Genomic DNA, 21,050 nt, shown 5'->3' with positions numbered 1-21,050 from the left:
CGGACGCGCGGGGGGGACCGGCTGGAACGGGGGGTGGGGGCGGGGAAGGAAGGTCCCGCGGGTGGAGCGGGGGTGGGGGGCTGCGGAGCCGGTGGGTGAGGGTGCGGTGTCCGCGGGGACCCCGGGGCGCCCTCGGGCGGCGGAAGCCGGGCGCGCCCCTCTCCAGGCCGGGATCGGGGCGGGGCGCGCGGTATCCCCGCGGGGGGAGCTGGTCAGCCGGCGTCGCCGCCGCCAAAGTTTCCCGGAGGAGCCACGGCCGCCCTTCCTTGCCAGGCCCCGGGCGTGGGGACTAGCCGCCGGCGAGGACTGCTTCCGAGGGCAGCGGGGCCCGCTCTCCAGCCAGACCCCGCGCCTCCATTGCTCCCAACTCGGATTCCCAACTTGGGAGGCGCCGCGGGCCTGCGCACGCGCGCGCCTTCCTCGCCTCCTCCTCCTTCTCCTCGTCCTCCCCCCACTGGGGAGCAGGCTCCGGGCCGAGCCGGGCGCAGAGACTCGCGCCCCGCGAGCTGACCCCCGGCTCCCGGGCCGCCACCTCCGCCCATGCCGAGGCCCGCCGCCCGCCCGGTGCGCCCTCGCCCGAGGGCCAGCTAAGCGCGGGCCGGCGGCGGCGGCGAGAGGTGGGCCCGGCCCCGCGCTGCCCTCGACAGCGGCAAGTTTGGGAGTTGCACTAGTTTGCGGGGTGGGGGAGAGGCCGGGCGGGGGGCCATGGAGGAGGACCGGGGGTCGGCGCTGGCGGCCGAGTCGGCGCTGGAGAAGAACGTGGCGGAGCTGACCGTCATGGACGTGTACGACATCGCGTCGCTCGTGGGCCACGAGTTCGAGCGGGTCATCGACCAGCACGGCTGCGAGGCCATCGCGCGTCTCATGCCCAAGGTCGTGCGTGTCCTGGAGATCCTGGAGGTGCTGGTCAGCCGCCACCACGTCGCGCCCGAGCTGGACGAGCTGCGCCTCGAGCTGGACCGACTGCGCCTGGAGAGGATGGACCGCATCGAGAAGGAACGCAAGCACCAGAAGGTGGGCGGTAGCCTCAGTCTGCCCATCCCGGCAACGTGGCCGCTGGGACCTGGGGGTCCTTCAGCATTGGGCAACTGTAGGTGCACACGTGTGTATGCAGGGAACAGACGGGAGACGATCGGACTGGGTGAGGGAGGGAGGGAGGCCCCTGGCCCTCTTTTGCCCAGCCTGCGCACCCCCAGAGATTAAGAGTAGTTCTTTGGAGTCAGACCTAAGTTCCAATCCCACTTTTACCACTTAATAGCCATGTGACCTTGAGTAAGTTATTTAACCTCTCTGTGCTTTATTTCCTCACATATCAAATGGTGATACTAATAGGACGCGCCTTATAAAAATTAAATAGGATACTATCTAAAGTGCTTAGATAATATTATTCTTTTCCAGAAATGAAATAAGCGCCCCTGCCCTTCAGTGTTACCTGAGAAGATGTGATACCGGGCCCCATTCTTCCTCCCACTCCAGAACCCTCCAGAGCCAAGGGGATGTGACCTCCAGTCACTGAGCTTATTGACCGCCAGTCTCTGGGTTCTAATTTGCAAAAAGGAACTCTGAACCCCAGTCCAGGGTTCCTTCTAGTTTACCAACCTGAGGTGGTTTCCCCACCTCGATTTTACTCTGTGAGGTAGGGATTATTCTCTTCATTTTACAGATGAAGAAACTGCGGATCAGAATGCGGGGCGGGGGGGGGTGGCGGATTTGTCCCAAGGTAGTGCTGAGAGTCTCAGCCCCAGTGGAGGGAATTCTAGTGCCTCTTCCCCACCCTCTTTGAATTGGAGGAAGATGATTTGGGGCAGCTTTAAGGCTAAGCCTCTGCTTTGCGAACAAGCGCTGGGCTCATGAATCAGGGACTCCTCACTGGGCTGGGAGTCCAGACAAGGTGCCTGGGGAGAAGGAAGTGGGAGATGTGTGGTTTCCTGCCCCAACCTCAGCCCAGGGACGCTCCCTTCAGACTGAGAATGGGAGGAAACGCTTTTCCTTGGGGGGTCAGGGGGTCTGAGCAGACTCTGACTTGCTGTGTGGCCTCAGGAAATCCAGTTGGCCTCTCTGAAACTCTCTGGCCAGCCATCGCATACTGTGTACTTTGAGGTCTGTGTCTTTTCAAGGAACAGAGCCCCGGCTGTGTTTGCAGTCTTAACCTAAGGACAGATCCCTGGGTGATTAAGAGAACTAGTGTTTTGGAGGTTCGATTGTGTTTGTCCTCAAAGGTCCCTATGCGCTGGGGTCAGGTAGGAAATTCAAGCTCCCAAGTCTTAGGCAAAGTTTCCAGGATCACACTGGGAGCTTGAAAATGTCCCTGCCCTGTAATTAATGTCAAGATTCCCAGGAGCAGGGACTTGGGAGCTAGGTAGCCTGGTTTCAAGCCCTGTCACTCACGGGCTGTGTGATCTTGGGCAAGTCACCTGGTCTCTCTGTACCTCAGTTTCCTCAGCTGTGAAATGGGGATGATAATAGTACCTGTCTCATAGGATTGTGAGAATTAAAGTGCTCAGGAGAAAACTTGGGCCGTTTTGAGGGCCTTACCACTGTTAACGATTGATTTTAGGCTGGGAGAGTTTTTCACCGAGGGCTCTTAGGCTGATGTTGGAGACACCACCCCCACCCCAGATACCCCTACTCCTACCCCAGATCCTTCCATCTCTCCCGGGGGGTTGGGGAAGGAAGGGACCTTGAGATCCTCTCATGAAACTGCCTCTTATTGACAGGGACTAAGGGACTTAGCCCAAGTCACACAAGAAGTCCTGGCACCTATGTCCCCACCCCTAGCACTTTAGTTCTGCTGCAGCCGGACTGGCAGACACCCTTGGGAGCCATTGGAGGCCACTAGGCCTGGAGTCAGGTGGAATTCCCAGCCAGCTGCACTTGTCACTTCTGGAATGCTATCAGCCAGGAAGTAAACACCAGTGTGTTCAAAGCCAGGGCTTATTTGTAAATACAGAGGACAATCTTTTCTAATTCGGAGGACAAAATCCTTTTTTTCCCCATCCCCGCTTCAGTCCCCTTTACTTCATATTCTTGGGATCAAGAGAGACTCGTCTGATTCCCCTCACCCCGTAAGCCTCAAAGACTCTTCAAGGTGTTATTTCCACAGAAATCTTAGCATGTCCTTCATCTTATCTGCCTATCTGTTCATTCCTCCCTCCCACCTTCCCTCCCTCCCTTCCTTCCTTCCTTTTTTTCTTCCTTCTCTCTCGCTTTCTCTTGACAAATATGGCTCCAGTAAAGCATGCACCCTCTCTTCCACCAACTCTTCCTCCCAAAAGATCCCCGGACTCAGTTCTGTTCATCACTCAGACCTAGGCCACAGTCTTATCATGTTCTACCTGGTTACTCCATCTGCAGCCCTGTGGACCGACCGCAGCTTGCAAAGTGCCCTTCGAGGTGACTTGGGTGATGCAAAGGAAAGGAAAACCAGGTCCTCATCTCAGGCAGTGGGTGGGTAACAGGGAAGACAGGAAAAACGCATGAAGATAATTTAGAAAATAGTGGCTGTGCAGATACAAGTGCATATAATATAAACAGCATACGTTGTTCATTTATTCATTCAACAGATATATTTATTGAGTACCTACTAAGTGCCAGGCACTGTTCTGGGCGACAGTGGTGACCACAACAGGGGAGGTCTTTGCCCTCAAGGACCTGACTTTCTAGTGCAGTGCTATCCCATAGATATATAATGTGGCATGTCACATTGATAAAAAGATACAGATGAGGTTAATTTTTTTTTTTTGGCCGCACCAGGGATTGAACCCGGGCCCTCGGCAATGAAAGCGCAGAGTCCTAACCACTGGACCGCCAGGGAATTCCCCAGATGAAGTTAATTTTAATAACATCTTATCAAACCCAGTCGTTCCAAAATATTATTTCAACATGTAATCAATATAAAAAATTATTTTTTATTGAGATATAATTGACATATAACATTGTATTCGTTTTAGGCTTACAACATTATGATTTGACATATTTACATATTGCAAAATGATTACCACATAAGTTTAGTTAACGTCCATCGCCACACATAGTTACAAAAAAATTATTAATAAGGTATTTTGCATTCTTTTTTTCCTATTACGTCTTTGAAATTCAGTGAGTGTTTAACCCTCACTGCATGTTTCAGTTCAGACCAGCGGCATTTCAAGTGCTCAGGAGACACATGTGGCTAGTGGCTCCTCTAATGGAATGGTGTGATTCTAGTGTGAGGAGATAGATTTTTTTTAACTTTTTTTTTTTTTTTTTTTTTTTTTTTTTTTTTGTGGTATGCGGGCCTCTCACTGTTGTGGCCTCTCCCGTTGCGGAGCACAGGCTCCGGACGCGCAGGCCCAGCGGCCATGGCTCAGGGGCCCAGCCGCTCCGCGGCACGTGGGATCCTCCCGGACCGGGGCACGAACCCGTGTTCCCTGCATCGGCAGGCGGACTCTCAACCACTGCGCCACAAGGGAAGCCCCGATTTTTTTAACTTTTAAAAAGTTTCAGCTTATGTTAAGTACCATGAAGAAGATAAAACAGGGAAATATAAAAGGGACTGGCCAGGGATGGTGTCTAGTTGATGGGGCAGTCAGGAAGTCTTCCCTGAGGAGGTGGCATCTGAGCTGAGATCTGAATGAAGTGTAGGTGCCAGCCATAGAGAGATCTGGGGGAGGGGCATTCTAGGCAGGAGGTGCAGCAAGTGCAAATGCCCTGAGGTAGGAGTGAGCTTGGTATGTGCAAGGAACACAAAGAAGGCTGGTGTGACAAGAGCAGAGCGAGTGAGGAAGAGGGGTAGGAGATGAGGTCAGGGAGGTACAGGGGTCTGTTAATGCTGGGCCTCACAGGCCAGCGTAAGGAGTTTGAAGACAGTGCTGAGAGGAGGCTAACGAGGTGATCGGTCAGGGGCCACTTCCTGGAAGAGCCTTTTTAGCTGGTATCGAGGCAAGATCAAATTCTCCATGGTCAGCTCAGAGGGAAGAACCAGCTCCCCCAGCATCAACTTTAGTTCATTGAGAGAAGAAAAAAAAAGAACTGAGGATTAAAGTCTGCATTCATCTATTGCTGCTATAACTAATTACCACAAACTTACTCAAAAGCACACAAATTTATGATCACATTGGATAATATGACATTATGAATAATATCAATATGGGTAATACTGGATAAAATTCTGGAGTCAGAATTTTAAGTCAGAAATGAGTCTCACTTGGGTTAAAGTCGGGTGTCAGGGGGTAAAAAAAAAAAAAAAAAAAAAAATCGGGTGTCAGGAAATTCATTCCTGCGGGCAACTTTAGGGGAGAATCCATTTCCTTGCCTTTTGCAGCTCCTGGGAGCCACCTGTATCCTTTGACTTGTGACCCCTTCCTCCATCTTCAAAGTCATCAGCGTAGCATTTTCAGATCTCAAACTCTGATCTCTGCTTCGCGACCAGGGAGCCAACCCTCACCCCCTGCGGTGGAAACACGGAGTCTTAACCACTGGACCACCAGGGAAGTCCCCACGTGGTCTCTGATTCTGCCCTTCCTGCCTCCTTTCACTTTTAAGGACCCTTGTGATTGCATTGGGTCCACCTGGATAACCCAGGAGCATCTCCCCATCTCAGGGTCCTTAACTGAATCACATCTGCAAAATCCCTTTTGCCGTGTAAATTCGCATATTCTCAGGTTCCAGGGATTAGGGTGTGGACCTCTCTGGGGACCATCGTTCCGCCTGCCGCAGCCAGTTACACTTGAGGTAGCACTGGGGCCCTCCGTGTGCTCAGCCTGTGTCAGGTGGGGGCAGAGAGGACCACGGCAAGAAGAGCCTGATTCCAGCCCACACCTGCCTGTGGGAAGGTCCCATGGCCACGTCATCATTCCACCACCACTTTCGTCCTCTGGCCCCACCCTTCACCTCCCCTGGTGACCTTGAAGCAGCTGTGCGAATCCTTAGTTATTACCTCTCATTTCCCCAGTGCAGCAGGCTTCCTGACGAAGGAGATGGGATTGAGGAACTTATTTAAAAGATGAAAGGAGGCGATGCTGACATCCGGCCACCTGGGCCGGCTTGGGATGGGCTGTAGGAGGACCAGAAATCAGCAGACGTATGTTTAGCACTTTCTGGGTACTGGGCCCTATTCCAAACAGCTACATATATTAACCATTTAATCCTCATGACACCCCCTGGGGGTAGATATAACACTGTATTCCTCATTTCCAAGGCACCCTAAGGTTGAATAACTTGCCCAAGATCAGCTGGAAAGTGGCGGAAACAATTCAAACTCAGGTCAACAGGCTCCAGTATCCATGCATTAAACCAGCATTCTATACAGTTTATGATTTTATAGAATACCTCTTTTTTTTTTTTTTTTGGTAACAGCTTTACTGAATATAATTCACATACCATACAATTCACCCATTCAAAGCATACAATTCCGTGGTTTTTAGTTTATTCACAGAGCTGTGCAACCATTACTACAATCAATTTTAGAACATTTTCATTACTCCGAAAAGAAAACACAGACTCATTAACAGTCATTCCTCACTCCCTGCCAACCCTTCTGCCCCTAGAAAGCTGCCAGTATGCTTTCTGTATCTATGGATTTACCTGTTGAGGACATTTCCCATCAACGGAGCCAAGCACTGTGTGACCTTTTGTGACCGGCTGCTTTTGCTCAGCATCGTGTTTTCAAGGTTCATCCAAATTGTAGCGTTTGTCAGTATTTCATCCCTTTTTGCCTGAATCATATTTCAGATACACCACATTCTATTCATCTTTTCATCAACTGATGGACATTTGGGTTGTTTCTACCCTTTGGCGATTATGAATAGTGCTGCTATGAGCATTCATTTACCTGTTTTTGTGTGGACACGTTTTCATTTCTCAGACCCTACAAGTGGAATTGGTGGGTCATATGGTAACTATGTGTAACTTATTGAGGAACTGCCAGACTGTTTTCCACAGTGGCTGCACCATTTTACATTCTTACCAGCAATGCAGGAGGGTTCCAATTTCTTCACATTCTTGCCAACACTTGTTATTATGTGTTTCTCTGATTACAGCCATCCACAAAATAATTTTTATAGACATCTTGTTTATCCTCACATTCAACCCTGTGAGCCTTTATTTTTTTATTTTATTTTTTTACTGAAATACAATTGACACAATATTATATACAATATATACAATATACAATATATATACAATATACAATTGACACAATATTATCTTAGCCTCAGGTGTGCTATACAGTGATTTAACATTTGCATACATTATGAAATGATCACCAGGATAAGTCTAGTAACCATCTGTCCCCGTACAAAGTCATGACAATACTACTGACCACATTCCTTATGCCGTATATTACATCCCTGTGGCTTATTCATTTTGTAACTGGAGGTTTGTACCTCTTAATCCCGTTCACCTATTTCACTCCCCCTCCAGCGCCTCCCCTCTGGCAACCACCTGTTTGTTCTCTGTATCTGAGAATGTTTTCATTTTGTTTTGTTTGTTTGGTTTGTTTTTTAGATTCCACAAATAAGTGAGATCGTATGGTATTTGTCTTTCTCTGTCTGACTCATTTCACTTAGCATAATACTCTCTAGGTCCATACGTGTTGTTACAAATGGCAAGATTTCATTCTTTCTTATGGCTGAGTAGTATTCCATTGTATATACGTACCACATCTTCTTTATCCACTCGTCTATTGATGGACACTTAGGTCGCTTCCATGTCTTGACTATTGTAAATAATGAATGCTACTGTAAACATAGGGGTGCATGTATCTTTTCAAATTAGTGTTTTTGTTTTCTTCACCGTGAGCTTTTATAGTAGGGCTCCCCAACTAAGGGAAACAGCCTCAGATTTGTAAAGTGAGTCGTCCAAGTCTGCTTGAAGAGATTCCTGTTTCAGATATACAGGGAGCTCCGGAGCCAGGCGGTATCCCTGGGATCTTTTGCAGCCTCTTTCTCCCTTGGAGAGAGGTTTGTCTGGATGGAGGGTCTGTCCGAAGATCAGGGACATGACCTCCCTAGAGAGATTGGTACGTTTGGGTCCCTGCAGCCTGGGGCTGCCCCTCCACCTTCTCTCTCCCGTCTAGATAGTTAGAAGGTACAGTTCCAATGCCATTGTTGTCTTCAGGGCAGTTCTTACTTGGCCAGGTCCTAACGGCATAAATGCAGGCCTTGCCCAGAGGAAGGACGCCTTCTATTTTTTGTAAAGTTGCCACGTGGGCTAGTGATGGCCTGATCTGCTCACCTGCCGATGCTCGGTTCTCATGGAGAAGGGAACAACCCAAAGCCCCAGCAACCCTGAGCTGCTCCCGAGGGTCAGGGGGCTAAGGCTGCTGCCCTGGGCAGGCTGTGACCCCACTCCGGCCCCTCACCCCCGCAGGAGCTGGAGCTGGTGGAGGACGTGTGGCGAGGGGAAGCGCAAGACCTCCTTTCCCAGATCGCCCAGCTGCAGGAGGAGAACAAGCAGCTCATGACCAACCTCTCCCACAAGGACGTCAGCTTCTCCGAGGAGGAGTTCCAGAAGCATGAGGGTAAGAGGAGGGGCCGGCATGGGAGGTGAGGGGAAGCCTCTTGCCACCTGCCATCTCCGGCACCACCAGTGACCGGAGCGTGGTCCCCAAGCAGTGGTGTCTCGTGTCATGTGGATTCTCACCATCACTCTGCCCGAGAGACATTGTGTAGCCTGGTTTACAGGTGATGAAACCGAGAGGTTCATTTGACAAATTGTTCGAGAGTTCTCACTTTTCCAGCCTCTTCTCTAGGCACTGGGTATACACATTGGGCAAGACAAAGCCACTGCCCTCGTGAAGCTTATGTTCTAGTGCAGAGGAGATGGATGATAACTATGTAAACAAACAGGTGACACAGTTCCAGATTCTGACCAGGGTTATGGAAGAACTAAAATCTGGGGGGGATATGATAGAGAGGACTTGGTGGGGTGCTTCTTTGGATATGGTGATCAAGGAGGGCCTCTCTGATGAGGTGACATTTGAGCTCTAATGAAGTCATGGAGTGAGCCATGCAAATAGCTGGGGGGGAAAGCAGGTGCAAAGGCCCTGGGGCATGACTGTTTATGGAAACCAAGGAGACCAGTGTCACAGAAGATGATCAAGGCCAAGGGTGGTTAAAGATGAGGTCAGTGGGGTCAGCAGGGGTCAGATCACATAGCCCCTTAGAGACCAAGGTTTGGATTTTATTCTAAGTGTCCTGGGAAGAAATTTGAGGTGCTCGTCACAGGTACACGTTTAACAATGAGCAACCCAGGATGGCCACCCAGATCTGAATGATGCTGGAGCCCCCCAACTGTCATTCATCCTAAGAACAGTTAATCTAAAACCTTGACTCCAGGCCTTCTGCTGGTGCTGGAGAAGCAAAGACAGACAGAGGGGTTTGGTCTGGGCCCCCGTGGGCTGCATCAGCTGTGGGTCCCCCAGCAGCCTCCTTCTCATTCAGAGGCTGGCTCTGATCGCAAGGAATCTCAGGCCCAACTCTTTAATCTGGGTAAGCTTCCTGGGTCCCTATACAAGCCCCCCCCCTCACGTTTGTTGGCAAGGGGTTGGACTTCCGTGGGGGCCTGAAGTTCAGAACTCATGTTTACCACTCCGTGAGAATAAAGTAGCACACTGTATAAGGACCGTAGGGACCGAGGAAAAAGGAAATGTTTGATCTGGGTGCTGGCCTCCTCTTTTCCTTGGGTTTCCTTTGTTGAGATGTGAGTCGTGCAGTGAAAACAAAAGTCGTAGTGGTGCTAAGTGTTGGTGCTAGAGCCAGACTGCCCAGGGTGAATCCTAACCCAATACTTACTGGCTGAGTGACCTTGATCAAGTCACTTGACCTTGGTGTGCCTTAAGGGCCCCGTGTAGAAGTGGGGGAAATAACCATATCTCCCTCATAAAGTTGTTGTGAGGATTAAATGGATTAATACGCATAAACTGAATAGTACCGGGTGCCCACACTCAGCAAGCGTTAACTGAGCTGTTGTTATCGAATCCAATCTCCTTTTTGAAAAGAGGAGGAAAACAGGCTGAGAGGGTGCATCCTGCCTCTTTATGGCTTAGTAACACTCCGTTGTCTGTTTGGACCACGTTTCGTTTATCTGTTCATCCACCGATGGACGCTCAGTTGTTTCCAACTTTTGGCTATTGTGAAGAGTGCCGCTGTGAAGGTTCTGGTACCTTCATGGTTTTTGTGTGGACGTTTGTTTTCGGTGCTTTGAGGTATATACCTCGGCGTGGAATTGCTGAGGCCTGTGGTGACTGTGTTGAACTTAGTGAGGTGCTCACAGCCATCTTTTGTTTTTGTTGTTTTTTAAATGTTAGTCGTCTCCCTAATTAATATCGTTTGGAATTCTACCTTATGGTCTGGTGGTTTTTATTTTCTTTTGTTTATTTATTTATTCATATTTATTATTTATTTGGTTGCGCTGGGCCTTAGTTGCGGCTTGCCGGCTCCTCAGTTGTGGCGTGCGAACTCTTAGTTGTGGCACACGTGTGGGATCTAGTTCCCTGAACCCGGGCCCCCTGCGTTGGGAGCGAGGAGTCTTATCCGCTGCGCCACCAGGGATGTCCCCGTAGCCATCTTTTGGGCTGTGACATTTCTGCAGGGCACCCAGAGGCCTCCAGGGGTGACCTTGGAACTCCTCCTGCGTACCCCAGTGACGCCCTGGAGGCCGCAGGTCCCCCAGGCACGGGCCCGAACACCCTAAGCCGCTTCCTCGGCGCTCGGTTGCGTGTGTGTGCACACGGCACCCCCCCGTGTGGGAGAGCTTTGGCCTCGGCTCTCTGCATCGCTGCTGGGCTCTTCATCAGGCAGCCCACACGGGCGCCATCTGAGACGCGCGTAATTGGCATCTCGCGTGGGTCCAGCTCCCGGGGGTGAGCTCGGGGAGCCTCCGGTGTTCAGCTCGACAGCAGCCCTCACCCGAGTGGAGAACCTGGGCGGATGCCAGGCATGCCTTTCACAGTTATTTTTATTTTGCCTGGGAAGCCGTGGGAACACAATAAGGGCAAAAGCATGTCTTCCACCTGTGAGAGGAACAGACACTGGGCCGAGGGGTCCCTGGGAGGAGGTGCAGCCCGTGAAGTTAGACTGTGTGTCTGGCGCCACTTTAGGCAGTGGGGCAAGGCCTAGGGGCAAACAGGATTTAGGGGGTGAGTGGGCTCGGATGCCCGCTTAGAAGAGCCAGCCCTGCCCGGAACAGTGCTGCTTTCCCAGCCATTAATACTGGGCACTGCGACGTAGAGAACAAACGTATGGCTACCAAGGGGGAAAGGGGGAGTAGGTTGAATTGGGAGAATGGGATTGACACATATACACTGCTATGTATAGAGTAGATAACTCATGAGACTAGTTAGAATAATAGTATAGCACAGGGAACTCTACTCAGTGCTCTGTGGTGACCTGAAAGGGAAGGAAGTCCAAAAAAGCGGGGATATATGTGTACGTATAGCTGATTCACTTTGCTGTACAGCAGAAACTAACACAACAGTGTAAAGCAGCTATACTCCAATAAAAATTAATTGAAAAAGAAAAAAAAGTACTGGGCAGCGCGCTCAGAGCACCTGCCAGTCCCCTGTCTCCCACCCCCCGGAAGTCTCCAGATTAAAAAGCACTTCTCTACTTCTTGTATTTGGAAATCGTCTTGTCAGCACTTGGAAACTACTAGTTAGCACATGCGGAGATGAATTACAGATATGGAAGCAATTGGACTGGGGGCATGGGGGTGCAGAGATACACTGGAGCGTCTGGAAAAAAATTCTTGGGCTCTGGACAAACAACTCTGTCACCAGGAGAGGATGAAAACTGCCCACGTATCCATTTTCTGAAGGGCAGCTGAGAACAGCACTGTCCAAAATAAATGTAAGGCAATACACTCGTTGCTCGATCGTGTACATCTTTCGCCTTTTACCAAAAAATGTAAGGCAAGCCACAGATATGATTATGATTTTTCTAGGTGTGGCATTAAAAGACAGTAAAAAGGACAGGTGCAAGTAATTTCATTAATATTTTTGTTTAACCCGGTAGATCCAAGATATCATCCTTCAACATGTAATCAATTTAAAAATTATCAGTTGGGGGGAATTCTCTGGTGGTCTAGTGGTTAGGACTCAGTGCTTTCACTGCTGAGGGCCTGGGTTCAATCCCTGGTCAGGGAACTAAGATCCTGCAAGCCGCATGGTGCAGCCGAAAAAAATAAATAAAAATTTAAAAATTAAAAATAAAAATTATCAGTAGGGTATTTTGCATTTTTTTCATATTAAGTCTTTGAAATCTGGTGGGTTATTCATTTATATATAATATAATATATATTTGTATGTTTTACTGTGGTAACATACACGTAAAATTTCTCATCTTAAGCTGGGACAAAGTGAGAGAGTGGCATGGACATATATACACTACCAAATGTAAAATACATAGCTAGCGGGAAGCAGCCGCATAGCACAGGGAGATCAGCTCGGTGCTTTGTGACCACCTAGAGGGCTGGGATAGGGAGGGTGGGAGGGAGGGAGATGCAAGAGGGAGGGGATATGGGGACATATGTATAGGTATAACTGATTCACTTTGTTATAAAGCAGAAGCTAACACACCATTGTAAAACAATTGTACTCTAATAAAGAGGTTAAAAAAAATTTCTCATCTTAACCATTTCTAAGTGTATAGTTCAGCAGCGTTAAGAACGTTCACATTTGTACAACCAGACTCCGGAACTCATCTTGCAAATGTAAACCTCTGTCCCCGTTAAACAATAACTCTCCATTTCTCCCTCGCCCAGCCCCTGTCAACTGGCATTCTACTTTCTGTCTCTATAATTTTGACTATTCCAGGTAGCTCACATAAGTGGAATCATACAATATTTGTCTTTTTGTGACTGGTTTATTTCACCGAGCATAATGTCCTTGAGTTTCATCCATGTTGTAACTGTGTCAGAATTTCCTTCCTTTTTAAGGCAGAATAATATCCCATTGTATGGATAGACCACATTTGGTTGATCTACCCATCCGTTGATGGCTGATGTGTGTTTTACATTTTCAGCACATGTCCATTTGGACGTGCCCTATCTCAGGTGCTCCGTTGCCACTAGCGGCTGCTGAGTTGGACACACAGAGCTAGAATATTCTTGGAGATGTGCCTGGGTAGAGCAGTCCGTTATAAGGGAAATGGGCTGTGGAGTGAGGTGGACCTGAGTTTAAATCTCAGACCCACTCTTACCAATGGGTCACCTTGTTCCCATCCTCAGGTTCCTCACCTGTAAGGTGGGTGTGGCAACTCCTGACGCCCAGGACTGTTGAGAAAAATATATACAGCATCAAACGCAGAGCTAGTCAATAAAAGATAGCCCTGAGGGCAATTATGTCGCTTTTGTCCTACCAGTTGAACCTTTTGTGGGACCCGAGAGTGGCTAATACGAATTTCACCTCAATAGAAATCGTCTGTGCACCTTCTATATAGGACTTTCTCCGTAAGCTTGCTGTATTTATTAGTTTCCTGGGGCCACTGTAACAAATGACCACAAACTGGGAGGCTTCAAACAAAGAAATGTATTCTCTCACAGATCTGGAGGCCAGGGGTCCAAAATCAAGGTGTCAGCAGGGCTGTGCTCCCTCCAGAGGTTCTAGGGGAAGAAGCTCCCTGCCTCTTCCAGGTGGCATCTCTTGGCTTGTGGCTGCATCACTCCAAGCTCTGCCTCTGTTGTCACGTGGCCTCCTCCGTGTGTCTGTGTGTCTGACTCTCCCTCTCCTTTCTCTCATAAGGACCCAGTCATTGGATTTAGGGCTCACCCTCATTTAGCCTGACCTCCCCTTAACTTAATTACATCTGCAAAGACCTAATTTCAAGTAAGGTCACATTCTGAGGTTCCAGGTGGATGTGAAGTCTGAGGGGACATTATTCTCTCCAGTACACTTGCTGATAACATAAGGAGCTTGGGCTGTGAGACTTTGAGAGGCAGTAGTGTGGTCGCAAGAGTGTGGGTCCTGGGGACTTCCCTGGTGGCGCAGTGGTTAAGACTCCTCGCTCCCGATACAGAGGGCCCGGGTTTGATCCCTGGTCAGGGAACCAGCGCCCACATGCTGCAACTAAGGCCCAGCGCAGCCAAATAAATAAACAAATAGTTTATAAAAAGTACTATGAACAAAAGATGGTCTGTCCATGTAATGGGATATCATTCAGCCATAAAGAGGAATAAAGCACTGATACACACCACAACGTGAAAGAAAAAAAAAAAAGTGTGGATCCTAGAGCCAGACAGCCGGAGCCTGAATCCTGGTATTAGCTGTGTGGCCTTGTAAGAGTTAACGAGCTACTGTGCACCCAGGTTCATCGGCTATACAAGGCGGGCAGCAGGGGTCCTACTTCGTAAAGTATTCTGAGGATAAAATGAGTTAAGTTCTGTTGATATCAGCATCTTCTGGAAGGAGACCTGAGGCGAAGATGTTCCTCTGCAGGTGATTTATTAAGGAAGCAGCCCTAGAAAAGACTGTTGGGGAAGTGGAGAGATCAGGACAGGGAAAGGAGGAAGCCCAACAAAGTCCATGCAGGGCAGCGAGCTCTGGAGTGTGAGTTACACCTCAGAGTTGCCCTGCCCTTAGGCATGGGGCCTGTACTTTCTTGCAGAGCCTGCCAGCCAGGGAACCCAAGGTGCCTGGTCAGTAGCAAAAGCACACTGAAGAGGGGCGAGGGGTGAACACAGGCATCCGAGGGGGTCTGAGCACTTCATCCATGGTGAGCACTGAGCCCAGCAGCTGGTGACGGCAGGTGCTTGATAAACATTGGTGACCATCGCCATCCAGTATCAAAGGCGCTCTTCTGGCTCTGGGGGAGTGAAAAATGTGTGGGTCTGGTACTAAGAGACCCAGATTATGCTCCAAATGGCCACTAACTAGCAGATTTGGGGCAATCGGCTCAATCTTCTCAGGGTGTTTTCTTCTTGGAGAGATTGAGGGGGACAGACAATATGGGTTTGTGGATGTTGGTGGTTGTTTTGGTCTTTAACAATAGAAACTATTACATGTGTTCATTCATGTTGTAAAAGTTGAAACAAAACTCAAGAAAAACATGAGAATTCCCTTTGCCTCCTTCTCACTCACCAGAGGGAAAACCATCCCTTTCTATGCATTTACACACACATTCCATGTGCGTGTTGTTTTTAAATAAGAAAAAGCGCCTACAGGGCTGGCGTTGACATTGCAGGGAATGTGTTTTGTTTTTAAAATAAAAGGGATTATGCTGTATGGATTGTCACTTGCCTTTTTTTTTTAACAAATTTAAATTATGTATTTACTGTGTGGATTTTGCCCTTTTAGAAAAATTGACAAGCGGGTCACAGAACATAAAGTTAACAGTTTTAAAGTGTACGATTCAGTAGCATTTAGTACATCATTTAATGTATTTATAATATTGTGCCATCATCACCTCTATTTAGTTCCAAAACATTGTCACCACCTGCAAAGGAGACCCTGCACCCATAGCAGTCACTCCCCAATCCCCCCTCCCCCCTGCCTCTGGTAACCCCTAGTCTACTTTCTGTCTCTGTGGATTTACCTATTCTGGACACTTCATATAAGTGGACTCATACAATATGTGGCCTTTGGTGTCTGACTTCTTTCATTCAGCATCATGTTTTCAAGGTTCATCCACATTATAGGCTGTGTCAGTGCTTCATTTCTTTTTACGGTTGAATAATATTCCATCATGTGGATAGATCACATTTTTTTAATCCATACATCTGTTGATGGACATTTGAGTTACTTCCATCTTTTGGCCATTGTGAATAGTGCTGCTGTGACTTTGTCACTTGCCTTTTGCTTTTTTTTAATTTTAAAAGGTCAAGTGGTTTTTGGTTTTTTATAGATTTACTTATTTATTTGTTTATTTTTGGCTGCATTGGGTCTTCGTTGCTGCGTGTGGGCTTTCTCTAGTTGTGGCGAGAGGGGGCTGCTCTTCGTTGCGGTGCGCAGGCTTCTCATTGCGGTGGCTTCTCTTGTTGCAGAGCACAGGCTCTAGGCGCACGGGCTTCAGTAGTTGTGGCACACAGGCTCAGTAGTTGTGGCTCACGGGCTCTAGAGCGCAAGCTCAGTAGTTGTGGAGCACGGGCTTAGTTGCTTCGTGGCATGTGGGATCTTCCCGGACCAGGGATCGAACCTGTGTCCCCTGCATTGGCAGGTGGATTCTCAACCACGGAGCCACCAGGGAAGCCCTTGCCTTTTTCTTTTAACTGGCTACATAGTGTCCCATTGTGTGGAAAGTACTTGTTTAATCATTTCCTTGCAAGTGGATGTTTAGATCATTACCAGTTTTCACTACTACAAACTTGGGACCTGAGACTGACCTTGGACTTGCTTCTCTGAGCACTTGCCCGAACGTCTCTTTAATTTAGATCCCAGGATCTTGCATTGCTGGGGTGACTAAACAGTTGCTCAGAACTCTCCTGGCTTTTGTCTATGTCTGTGAGTCTGTTAAAAAACACTTAACCTTTTAATTTTTCGAAGCACTTTCGTAACAACGCTTGGACTTAGCAGCAACCTTTGGAGCAGGGAAAACTGGTATTTCAATTTTATAGATAAAATAACAGCTAACACTTAGAGACTCTTACTCCGTGCCAGGCCTGTTGTGAGCACTTCATGTAGATTAACATATGCAACCTCACAAGAGCCCCCCAGGTGGGGCTTCCACATGATCCCCATTTGCAAGTGAGAAAACAGACACAAGGCACAAGTTCAGCTGCAAGGGAAGTGGCAAAGCCAGGAATGAGTCCAAGTAATCTAGCTCCAGACTCTAAGCTCTTTACCATTTGTTCTCTGGCTTCTTAGTCCTACAGCTACTGACACCCATGATGGATGGGGAGTTCCCTTATGGTCCAGTGGTTAGGATTCTGGGCTTTCACTGCCGTGACCCGGGTTCAATCCCTGGTCAGGAAACTGAGATCCCGCAAGCCGTGAGGTGCAGCCAAAAACACCAATTGCTTTCTTTGGGACTCCCCTGGCGGTCCAGTGTTTAGGACCCGGCACTTGCACTGCGGTGGCCCGAGTTCACCCCCTGGCCGGGGACTTGGATGTAGCTGGGTTCCAGATCCAGGTTTCCTTTCTCTGGGCTCGTGCTCCCCTGCGCCCACCCCACGTAGCTGTTCTGCTCGCCTGACTTATCCAGGAGTGGACTCTGCCCCCACCAAGGATTAAATTTAATGAGTTAGGCCCTTGATGCCCGTGCCTGGAGCCTTTGCAGGACAGGTGCTCAGAGAGCAGTGAATGCTTTTGTGGCTTTTTCACAGACTCTGCCTACACCTGATTTCAGCCCTCCTCCTCCACACAGACACAGACACACAGACACACACAGACACACAGACACACACAAACACACACACACACACACACACACACACTCGCTCATGCACTGTGTCTAAGGTCCGCTTTTTCGGGAGACGTTAGCAGTGTCCTCTTGTCACACTAGCCCAGGCCCAGGCCCCGCCTTGCAGCAGTGGCCCAGGAGTTTTGGGAGGGGGACACCTGGTGCCCGGGACCCCCAGATGGCCCTGTGTTTCCCCATTGCAAGTCTGGGGGCCCTTCAGCTCAGGAGTCCAGCTGAAGAGCATCCTTTGAGGAGCAAGGAGTGTCTGAAGAAATAACTGACTTTATAAACTCCAAGTGGAATGCGTAGTTGTTCTTTTTCATGGCTGTATAGTATTCCATTGCTTGTTAGTATCAAGGTTTATCTATTCATTCTACTATTTGTTAAATATTTATTTTATTTATTTTCCTTATTTTTTTGGCTGTGTCGGGTCTTAGTTGCAACACACCAGGGAAGCCCTTGGTTCCCTGATCTTTGTTGAGGCATGCGGGATCTTTCCTCACAGCACGAGGTCTCTTCGTTGCAGTGCTTGGACTTCTCTCTAGTTGTGGCGCACGGGCTCCAGAGTGCATGGGCTCTGTAGTTTGCAGCACGCAGGCTCAATAGTTGTGGCACGTGGGCTTAGTTGCCCCGAGGCATGTGGGATCTTAGTTCCTCAGCCACGGGTTGAACCCATGTCCCCTGCATCGGAAGGTGGATTCTTTACCACTGGACCACCAGGGAAGTCCCTATTCGTTCTACTATTGATAGGCATCTTGGCAGTTTCCAGTTTGGGGCTATGATGAACAAAGCTGCTGTGAACATTTTTGCACGTCTTGTGCTGTACACATTGTCACTACTTTACTTACCAGTGTATCTGTCTTTTAAATAGCCACATAGTGTCTGATTTGCCTGCAGTTTATTGAACCATCCTTCTACTGGCGATCATGTGCACTGTGCATGGAGGCCCGCGGGGGTTATACCCAGGATCAGCTGCTGCTTCACAGAGGATGTGTAACAGCATTAGTAGGTGACGCCTAATGGTTTTCCCAAGTAGCAACCCCCCAGCAGCTCAGACGAGCATTCCTGTTGCTCTGCCTTCTCTCCAGCACTTACATTGACAGTCCTTTTCATTTTAGCCATCCTGGTGAGGATGCTTGCCCCTTCTTTCCATCCCTGCCTCTCCGCTCCTGCTTGGGCTGGCATCTCTGAGGGACTTTTGCAGCTTCTCTGCATCTCTCAGCCTCATAGCTTGGTAGGAGGTCCAAGGAGGAAGCTGAGTGGTCTGAGGGGCAGAATGGATGCCCCAGGCCCACCAGTAGGAAAAGATCCTATTTCATGGCCTTGTGTGATTTCCTAATGTACTTATTTTATATGTACAGCATTGTCAGAGAGGTGGAATAAAGAAAAACATCATGGGACTTTCCCTGGTGGTCCAGTGGTTAAGACTCTGTGCTTCCACTGCAGGGGGCACGGGTTCGATCCCTGGGCAGGGAACTAAGATCCTGCATGCCGAGCGGCATGGCCAAAAATTAAAAGAAAGAAGAAAGAAAGAAAGAAAAGAAAAACATCAGCATGTCCCCGCTTTGCAGGTGAGGAAATGGAGGTTCAGAGAGGTTAATGTCACTTCAAAAGTCAGGAGCCATATGCTGTGATGGAACCCAGGCATTCAAGGTCATCCTTATTGCCTCCGGGGCCTCCCAGTCACTCAGTTGACAGCTTTTCTCATCACAATTCCTTTCCTTCCAGTTTGTCTCATTTGCACACCAGGCACCCCTGCTCTCCTGTAAGTCTTTCCTCTGTGGCTGTCCCTTCCTGGTCTCCTTGGCCTGACCCTCCAGCTCCGTGCAGGCTCTACGTGTTGAGATCCTGAGGTTCTTGTTGCCCCTTTAGAGGAAAATCCAGCCTCCTTACCTGGCCTCCGAGGCCCCACATGGTCCAGCCTCACTCCCAGCTGAAGCCAGTGTCACCCCCTCAGCCACTGTGCTTCGGCCATGGCACTGCCCTCCAGCGCCTCAGATGCAAGGTCTCCTCCCATAGGGCCCCTGCCTGGGAATGCCCATCCGCGTCACCTGGCTGCCCTTCCCCGCCTTCCGGTCTCAGCAAAAATGACCCTTGTCCAAGAGGCCTTCCTGCACCCACAGTCTACGTTGGGTCTCCCTCATCATTCTTTCTCAGCCCCCGTTGAGTCTTTCACAGTACTTGTTATGGTCTGTAATGACACACACATCTGTCTAACGCCTGTAAGTTGGTGAGAGCAGAATTGTACCACACTTATTTGCCATCATGACCCTAGCGATTAGCTCAGTGTCAGGTATACAGCAGGTGCTCGATAAATACTTGAGGAATGAATGTCGAACGTGTATGCACAGTAAAATGTGAGTACTCCCAGCAGGTGTACTCCCTGTCTGGAACAAAGTATGGGCTGGAGTCTGCCCCATGGTGACACATTCTGGTGACCTGCCAGGAGCTTCTGAGTCTTGTCCCCCAGTGGGGAGGCATCATGGCATCGTGGAGAGGACACAGGACTTGGAGTCAGAAAACTTGAGTTTGAGCCCCAGCTCCGCCAGTGCCTAGCTGTGCGACTTTGAACAAGTCTGTCTCTGGCCCTGTTTTCCGTATCTGTAAAATGGGACTCATGTTAAAACGGCAACAACAATGATACCCATTTCCAGTGGTTGGGAATGAGAATGAAATAGGGTCGAGGGTGTGAAGCAGTTTATCCTTACTGGGCTTAGTAGGAGTGAGCTATACGTTGGGAACGTGGAGGGGAACTAGTCCCTCTTCCATCAGCCAGCCTGGAGCATCTACCACATATGAAGCCCCAGACTACAGAGACGATTGAGACAGGATGGCTGCCTTCTGGGACCGTCCTGCCTTTGTGCCTGTTACATAAAGTCTCCAGCTCATCAAGGGCAGGGTCTGGGTCTTCTCTGCGTTTGTAGCCCCAGCAGCATCACACACTCTTCTAGACACGCACCATGAATGCTCATTCATCGTGGTGACTGCCTGCTTGGGAATATCCAGGACATGAGGAGGGCGGCCAGCGGAAAAGCTTCAGATGGGATGGAGCAGCTTAGAGAAGGGAGTCCCATGGGGAGAATAGCTGAGGGATCACCCACATAGTTTCTTTTCCCCAGGACCTGGCCGTCTAGTGGTATGTCCCCTGAGTCCCATAGGGGAGGAAAATTGGAGAGAAACAATGGTTTCTCCCTTGTTAATCTGTGGTTGAGCCTGACCACCACTGTCCCCAGCTCTGGTCTCCTGGGGAGCAGGGATTAGCTCTCAGCCTTAGCGCCTATGAGAGGCTGAATAATGGGCCCCCTAAATATCAGGTCTTAATCCTTGGGAACCTGTGGCTGTTACATTATATGGTAAAATATTTACAGGTGTAATTTAGTCAGAATCTTCAGATGAGCATTTATCCTGTACTATTTGGGTGCACCCTAAATGCCATCACAAGTGTCCTTATAAAAAGGAGGCAGAGGACTTCCCTGGTGGTCCAGTGGTTAAGACTCTGTGCTCCCAATGCAGGGGGCATGGGTTCAATCCCCAGTCAGGGAAGCTCCACATGCCTCGCTGTGCGGCCAAAAAAAAAAAAAATTTTAAAAAAAGGAGGCAGGGGGCTTCCCTGGTGGCGCAGTGGTTGCGCGTCCGCCTGCCGATGCAGGGGAACCGGGTTCGCGCCCCGGTCTGGGAGGATCCCACATGCCGCGGAGCGGCTGGGCCCGTGAGCCATGGCCCCTGGGCCTGCGCGTC

The 21,050-nt window shown here is 49.4% G+C and overlaps 1 protein-coding gene across 3 annotated transcripts in view; it reads left to right on the top strand.

The window, feature by feature from the left end:
- Window positions 1–182: 182 nt before the first annotated feature.
- The window catches only part of RILPL1 (Rab interacting lysosomal protein like 1), a 43,621-nt gene continuing 22,753 nt past the window's right edge, over window positions 183–21,050 (top strand). For 2 of the 3 annotated variants that reach the window (XM_028480036.1, XM_028480037.2), the window contains exons 1-2: window positions 691–1,014; window positions 8,350–8,500. In XM_028480036.1, the coding sequence (XP_028335837.1) occupies window positions 706–1,014; window positions 8,350–8,500 (460 nt within the window). In that variant the 5' untranslated portion in view covers window positions 691–705. Of the gene's footprint in view, window positions 1,015–8,349; window positions 8,501–21,050 lie in introns of all 3 variants that reach the window. The other variant, XM_007104569.4, reaches the window with a different exon arrangement.

This window comes from Physeter macrocephalus, chromosome 19 (genome assembly GCF_002837175.3).
Source record: "Physeter macrocephalus isolate SW-GA chromosome 19, ASM283717v5, whole genome shotgun sequence".
Classification (NCBI taxonomy): Eukaryota; Metazoa; Chordata; class Mammalia; order Artiodactyla; family Physeteridae; genus Physeter; species Physeter macrocephalus.
The sequence above is the reverse complement of the archived record's forward strand: the minus strand, read 5'-3'. Positions and strand labels throughout refer to the sequence as shown.